Source organism: Echinops telfairi, unplaced genomic scaffold (assembly GCF_000313985.2).
Source record: "Echinops telfairi isolate 266 unplaced genomic scaffold, ASM31398v2 ScPeMD7_7469;HRSCAF=8507_1, whole genome shotgun sequence".
Classification (NCBI taxonomy): domain Eukaryota; kingdom Metazoa; phylum Chordata; class Mammalia; order Afrosoricida; family Tenrecidae; genus Echinops; species Echinops telfairi.
The window spans coordinates 34250555-34258774 of NW_022111373.1; the positions used below are offsets into that span (position 1 = coordinate 34250555).

An 8220-nucleotide genomic window follows, 5' to 3' on the forward strand; every position below is an offset into this window, starting at 1 on the left:
ATCTTCATCAGGATGTGTGCAAAGATGGAAGCTTTCATTGCCTCACTGGGCACAGTCTACTTCAGGCTTCCATAAACACTTTATATCCTAGCATTTCACTTGCTACTGTCAGCAGTTCATAGGTAAGGTTGCCTTTCACTCTTTACTAGATAAGATCACTCCCCTACATTTGGGCTAAGATCAAATTTAGTATTTTCTAGATATTCTATATGTGATGGCCTATCGTAAAAAAACGAAAAGTAAAAGCTACTATACTTAGTCTTCACAGAGTAAGTACTTTATGTTAACAGTGTCGTTAAAATTCTTAAGAATGAATGATGACTGACAACTCTTATCTATCTCTGGGGAGGAAGAATGTCTATAGCTAATATGGAATCTGTTATTGTGCTTTTTTAAAGGGAACATCCTTCTAAGTCAGAGATCCCTATGTGTCCATATCCAGATTTCCACAGCAAGGTGCATGAACAGATGGCAAGGATCATTGACCATTACGTAAGATTGACTTCCTTAAACTGCTAGTAAAAGTTTGATTCATTAAATGTCCCTTGGATTAGAAAATGTAATCTCAAGACTGAAACATTTACTGTGTCATTTAAAATTCTAGCAATGATTGACAGTTGCCAAACTTAATTATATATTACTGTACTACCTATATGCCACAATGCCTTTAATTGGGGTATGGAAAATTTGTACTTTTGTCATTTAGGAAATACTAGCCTGACTCTTTTTCCACAGCTAGTACCAATTTTTTGTTTCAAGAATCTGATATTTGAGCATAGAATACTGACCTTTTCTGCAGTGTTGGTCTAGTACTAGTTTAAAAACATTTTGATGCACATATTAGTGACTATTCTTTACCTTTAACATATCAGAAATAATTTATTCTTAGCATGAATTAAACCAGCAGTGACAACACACTACCATTTTCATAAGACAGCACTGGCTATATTTAATCACTAATTTCCTACCAATTGCATATCATTTTAATTATATATATTAGAAATAGAATTCCAAGGAAGACAAACTGCTTGGCCCCCTCCTTTTCTCAGTATTAATATGCTAATATTTAAGCCATTCTCACAATAACTACAATGTTGAAGTTTAGAGCTTGACCAATATCCTGGAACAATAAGTAAGAGCTCTAGTATTATTCTATTCCTATGGGTTTTTATGATAAACCAACATATTATATAAACTCACCATTACCAGACATTTCTGATGGTACATACATTTCACTACCAACTTCAACTACATAATCTAGAATTGGTTGTAGGTGATAAGCACTTACTGTAGGTGTTGCTCACCCTTTGTACAAAAAAATGAAACACTAATCCTGTGTTCTATTTCCCATTGTTGCTATACTTGACCCCATTGTTGCAGCCACTGTATCATTTAATCTAGTTCAGAACCATCTTCCCCTTTTTCTGGCCCTTTATTTACCAAGAAGGATGGTAACCAATCTTGTAGGAAGGACAGAGGTACAGAAGAAGGCATTAAGAGAAAGAGCAAAGTCTATCTTGCAGAACAATTCTGTCCATCATAAGAAAGTGTCTACAGGCCCACAAGTCTACTTAGTACAGCTATTATTCAAATTCATACACTAACCACTAAAGCTAGTGCTGAAAAAATGGGCAATTCTACTAGCTACTTCAATCTCAAGTTGATCAAGCACACAATCTAGATGCATTGATGCTTACAACAATTGGAAAACAAAACTTGGAAATAAAGTGGAAGGATCAATTGTTGGAAAATATTGCCTCGGTGCTAAAAACATGGCTAGAGATTGAATAGAATTTTTCAAGACTTCTTCATTGAAAATTCTATTTTTTAGCAACAAAACTATGCACATGGACTTGCCAGGCAGAATACATAGGAATAAAATGGACTACCTCTACAGGAAAAGGGCAAGGAGGAGATCAATCTCATCAATGAAATAAGGATGTGGAAAAGCCTATCCATTGCTCATTTGCAAGTGCCGGTTGATTCTAAAGAAAATGAAAAAAGTCCACAAGTACCAAGCTATGACCCTAAGTCTATCCCATCTGAATTTAGGGACCATCTCAAGAACATGTTTATTACATTGAGCAGGCATGACAGAGATCTGATGAGATGGGAGAAAGTGGGGAGCTAACAACAATGAGTATAAGAAAATGTTCTGAAATTGATTGTGGTGATGATTGTCCAAATCCTCTCACATGACTAAATGATTAAGTCGTATGTTATGTGTAAATAAAACCATGCATTTTTAAAAAGAGCTTCATATATGAAGATAGCAAAAACATACTACGAAGACAAGAAAGAAATTAAAGATCAAAGTAGATGCAATAGACTTGCTCCTGAATATAGAGTAGTTAAAACGAATGAAGGAAATGATGAACTAAAAGAACTGAACAATGCAGAATTAAACAATGCAGGGAGCATCAAAAGATGATGGAAGGGATATATAGAGTCACTGTATCTAAAAGAATTGGATGAAACTACCATTTATCACTTTGGTATATTGTGGTGACTTGTGTTCTTACTGTGATGCTGGAAGCTATGCCACTGTATTTCAAACACCAGCAGGGTCACCGTTGGTAAATAGGATTCAGTGGTGCTCTGTGGTAGTCACCTAATCTGATGTCAATTAAGATGTAGGAGTGGAGTCTAGGATGTCAATCTGGAGATAGCCAATGAGATTCTGTGTGGGCATGGCCTTTTCCTGAGAATTCTGGGAAATCTGGTACTTCCTCCTTGGAAGCAGAAGACACTCTCTCTCTCTGGGAGACATTACAGAAGACAAGCCACCTGGAAGCAACCAGACCTCGGAATCCGGAGAAGCCACAGAGAGACCCTGCCAGCACTGAGATGCTTACAGCACCACTGGACCCAAGGACTTTCTACCCACTGGCTTGTGACCGTCCTGCATTTGGCGTCATTGTATGTGTTTCATGAGTCTGAAGAGGACTTTATAGCTTGATATCGGACAAACGGGCTAATATCAGACTTATGGCCTTGGACTGGACTGGGTTGGGATGTTTTCTCAATGTTCAATTCCTCTTCTATATAAACATCTTCCTTATACCCATATGTGTATCAATGACTTTGTTTCTCTAGTCCACCCGGACTAACACATGTTCCCAGACTAAGAACTGAATGGGAAGAACTAATTCTGTCAGTTTCTGATGGATTAGGTACTTAAAGCCTTTTATTAGCAGTGGAACATGATCAGATCTAATGCCAGAAGATGAGTCCCTCTGAGTGAAATGGTCTATATCAAGATACAACTCGGGAAGAGCTGCCTCTTCAATGTAGAGCCAACCTTAATGCCATGGATGGATAAAAGTTTCAGGACCTTCCTTTTTTATGGGGAATTCTTCAAAATGAAAACAAAGAGCTGAAAACATTCATAATAATAGGAAGATTGAATGTTCAAATGATGAATCTAGGAAAATTGAGTTATCAAGAATGAAATAGAAAGCATGCATATCAATATTCTAGGCATTAGTGAGCTGAAAATATGAGGCTCTCAAAAATACCATGGATTGGCTCAAGCACACTTTAGTCTTCAGAGCTATAGCTTTCTTTTTTTAATTATTTAAAGAGATTATTGCAGCAGATTTTTAATAAACTTCATAAAAGTTTTTCATAAACTTTATTTATATGGTATAATATAAGATTCCTAACAAAGTACTGAAAAAATGATGATAATAATTTATATTATTATTACATCAAATATATCATATATAATGAATTAATTGTTAATAATTAATAATAAGTACATTTTGAGAAACTATATTGTGTACATGTATCTTGGTAGGTATGTAGATAGATATAGAGGTAAGGGAAAATCATAAAGCATCAAAATATAAACCTCTCCTTTTATAATCCCTTAAAAAAAGAATTTGTAGTAAAATTTCAACTTTAAGTCTAATTTTCATTACTTGCCATTATAATCTAGAAAATGTTAGGTAATTGAAAATATTTTTAGTAGCCAGAGCCCATATCAACATGTCTGGATAATTCTTTGTCTCTTTAACAGTGGGAGGAAGAGCTAAAGAACAGAGAGATGGAAGATGCCAAGGCCTTGGCTGAAGAACTCAAAGAGAAAAAGTTAAGGGAGAAAAATCACTTCCAAGAAATTATGAAGAGAAGAGAAGAGAAATTACATAAGAAAAGCAAACCCTATGAGCTTTCTCCAAGAGCTGCAGTAGTTTCATTAGAAAACAAAATGGCACACACAAAAGTTGAGGCACACATTGCAAAAAAAATGCTGAAGTAATTTTACATCAGTAAACCTTTATTGTGATTAATTTGAAGACGCTTTTTAGAAAGGAGTTATTATTCTAATAATCAAATCTGAATTGTTAGCTCATAATAACACACAGTTCATTGGTTTCACCAGCTAAAAAAATTTCAGGAATATGGTGAGTGTTTTTGCTAACTGACTTTTACTTTATGATCATAGAACATACTTTATCAGCAATTCTGAGTGTTGATATTAACAAGACACTTAGATGAAAATCAATTGCAAACTATTAAGTCATATATTGGAATTATGTCTTGAAAATAAAGAGTGAGCTTCAGCTGGTATTCCTATAACTCTAAGTCAAATAAAGAGTGCTAGAACCTGCTTTGATTTGTGATTTGCAATAAATCTGTGCCTATCCAAAAAACTGTATCAGAAGTAGGAATTTGATCAATTACTGTACATAAAAAAAAAATCTGGAGGATACAGTGATCTTAAGTGAACTTTTCCTCCAATTGATGTCAAAAGAGTTTTTTGAGAGAGACAGTGGTTTTCTTTTAGTAGATGAATTTAAGAGAATGGACTTTTATGATACTAGATGGTTTAGTATGTGTTATTGAAAAAAATACATTCAATTTTTGAATAATTTTTAAAAAGTACTCTTTACCTTGCTTCACCGGAAGCTGTCAATTTATGAGTAATAGATATTCTTTGCCTTAAACAATAAAAATAATAACCACTCTTCAAATTTGCATAGTTGACTTTGCAATATTCACAAGGCAGATCATTTATCATGGTTGTCATTCAAATGACTACACAGGACAAGAATGTCACCTCAGGTAGTACAGGGGATTAGGAAATACCAGTACCACCCAGAGAATATCCCCATCATGCAGCTACATTCTGAACTATATGCCCAGTTGGTAGTGTTGTGGGATCATACAGTCTTTCAAAAATGAAGATTTCAGGTATTATTACCTTAAAAATAAAATTTGTTAATTTTTAAATGATTGACTAATAATAATGACAATAAGAAAAACACATATTTTCAGGTTAAATATAATTTAAGGGCCAGAGTTTATGTCTTGCATTATGTGAGTTTATGGTATCATCATTTGCTGGTCATTGCTGTTGTTGTTATAGGTGCCATCTAGTTGTTCCTGTCCCCTAGTGACCTTATGCTCCCCAAACCAAAATAATGCATGGTCCTGCACAGCCCGCCAATTGTTCCTATGATTGAGCCCATTGTTGCAGCCACTGTGTCAATCCATCTCCTTGAGGGCCTTCCACTTTCTCCATGTCCATCCACACTACCAAATACGATGTCCTTCTCTAGAGACTTGCCTCTCCTGATAATATGTCCAAGTACATAGGATGAAGTCTTGCCATCCTTGCTTCTAAGGAGCACTCTAGCCATACTTCTTCCTAGACAGATTTTTCCTTCGGTCTTCCTTATTTAGTACCCAACTTTCACATGCATATGAGGCAATGCAAAATACCATGTGTTGGGTCAGGTTACTGTGATGCTGGAAGTCCTGTCCCTGGTGTTTCTAAAGCTAGCAGGGCCCCCAAAGTGAACAGGTGTCAGCATAGTTTCCAGACTAAGACCAGAGAATGAAGGACTTGACTTCCCACTTCAGAGGAAGTAGTATCACTTAGAAGCATTTCCAGATTATTCATTTAGGATTACAATAACATATGGCAGAAAACTCTTGGGATGAGGGTAACATTTGTGATTTGATTCTATATATTGTATGTATGTAGAACACATATACTCATATATACAGTCATATACATGTATATATGTATGTATATATGTGTATATACTTATACTCTCAAAATTCTTACATTGCTTTCCCCAAACATTGCAAATTTTGAGAGATATTATCTCCCATTGTGCTTTTTTAGGTATCCTCACCTATCTTTTCTTTCTTCATTTTGACAGTTTATGTGCTATAGATGACCATCTATTCCCTTTGCTTTGAATCCCATCCCTGTCACACCTTGTTCATCACCTGTACTCTGGTACTCCCCCCCACCCTCCATCACTCAATTCTGAACCCACTGAAGTCTCAGGGTTCTATTATCTTTCCATCAAAATGATTCTGTCATTTAGGCCAACAGAGACAGAACTTGAGTGCACGTCTAAATTAGAATTTTTCTGTTAGTTTGGAGAGAGATGTGACTTATAACATGAGGGAAAGACCCAACTACTGGGCATCTAACTACTCTTTTATAAATCATGCAGACACGACTCTTTTTAGTACCACCGTTTGGAAAACAGACGCCTCCACCTTCTGAGCCTTTCCTATCTTCTAAGGCATAGAGTCGTCTACTTTATGGGTTCCCATGGTGGACTTAGATCTGTTGGTTTCCTCTTGTCCTCTTATTGTTTCCGTATGGTCACCTACTTTCAAGCTTCTACAATTTTCTTAGTACCGCTATTTTCTTATTGCTACTTTCTTTTCTCCTTATATGCTCCTGCCTTGTTTGAAATCCTTTTACTGTGTCATAGTGGGGACTTGGAAGGGAGGAAATAGATATGTATATATGTGTACAGACATCTAAACAAAATTGATAAGTCAAAATTCTCATGGCTTTTTAATGAAATATTATTAGTAATTCATAATTATTAAACTACTCTTTATAAATATTAACATTTGACACCACACATCTATCTCTTGAACTATTTTGGAAATATTAGCAGAGATTGGGACTTGAAATTCTGTTTATTCATTTATAAATACTTAAAGTATATACTTGAGTATAAGATGACCTGAATATCAGCCGAGGCACTAATTTTACCACAAAAATTGCATTAAAAATGTGCTGGAAAACTTAGCTTATACACAAGTATTTATGGTACATTTTATAAGCAAAGCAGCATTGAGGCTATTAGGAAGACATAATAATAATAAAAAAATCCAAACTCATTGCCATTGAGTGGAGGCTGACACACAGTGACCCTATAGGACAAGGAAGAACTGCCCTATCGGGTTTCTAAGATAGAACTCTTTACAGGAGTAGAAAGCTTCATCTTTCTCCTGAGCGGCTGCTTGTGGTTTCAAAAAGCTGACCTTGTATGATCAGCTCAACCTGTAACCACTATGGCACCACGGCTCCCTAGGAAGACACAACGGCGTTAGTCATTTTTAACTAAGAATGTAAAGATTGCTTTAAAAGATGATAGAGAACTGAGAAAATGAACTAACACAGAAAGTGGAACTTTAAGAAACTAGTACTGCCTCTAGAGCCAGGGGCAAAGAAGAGATTTGCGCTATTACAACTTAGAAGCTTGGGCAAGGAGGGACTAACCCACTGGCACTGTTTCTTCAGAAGGGACACAGCAGGGATGAGATGGGGCAGAGGGCTAAAAAGGAAACTGGAGCAAAGTGTTCTGAACCTACACTGCCAGGAAGAAGAGCAAGGAAACAGGAAGGATCAAGTTTCTTCTTCCTGTACCTCCTCTACCTGCGAACTCTCTCTGTGTCCCTGTTCCCTGGAATCACAAAGCAAAGAAGGCTCTTTTCAGTCCTAGTTAAATAAGCAAAAACGTATAACTCAACTTCTAAAACCTAATTAAAGAAAATTTCACCGTCTTCTGTACCTTAGGCTCTCCTTTCTACTTTTTTGGCAAGCTTTCCCTGGGGAAATTTTTTCTAAATGTTTGTAAGACAGTATCACTTTTTAATGTAATATAAATGGCTTACAAAGACAGACACCTTTATTATAAGTTATCTGATAAATAATCCTTAATTTTTTCAATTAACACTTAATACCATTTAAACTATAATTCTTTGTAATTTAGAGTTAATATGCCTCAAATTTTACAAGTAGTTCTATGAGTTTCTGGCTGGATTTTCCAGCAAGTTGATACTTTCAGCTATTAATTTTTTTAATTTAGGTTTTCTCAACCTTAGTTCCTCGTTTTCACTTTTAAGTTGGTAGAAAGAAGCATGAGAAAGAGACTCCGTGTTTACCTCGACAGCTTT

The 8220-nt window shown here is 35.7% G+C and overlaps 1 protein-coding gene across 1 annotated transcript in view; it reads left to right on the forward strand.

Annotated features, from left to right (window-relative positions):
* The window catches only part of TMEM232 (transmembrane protein 232), a 223444-nt gene extending 219011 nt beyond the window's left edge, over positions 1-4433 (forward strand). The window contains exons 13-14 of the mRNA XM_045285061.1: positions 399-492; positions 4022-4433. Of these exons, the coding sequence (XP_045140996.1) occupies positions 399-492; positions 4022-4261 (334 nt within the window). The 3' untranslated portion in view covers positions 4262-4433. The remainder of the gene's footprint in view (positions 1-398; positions 493-4021) is intronic.
* Positions 4434-8220: the final 3787 nt, after the last annotated feature.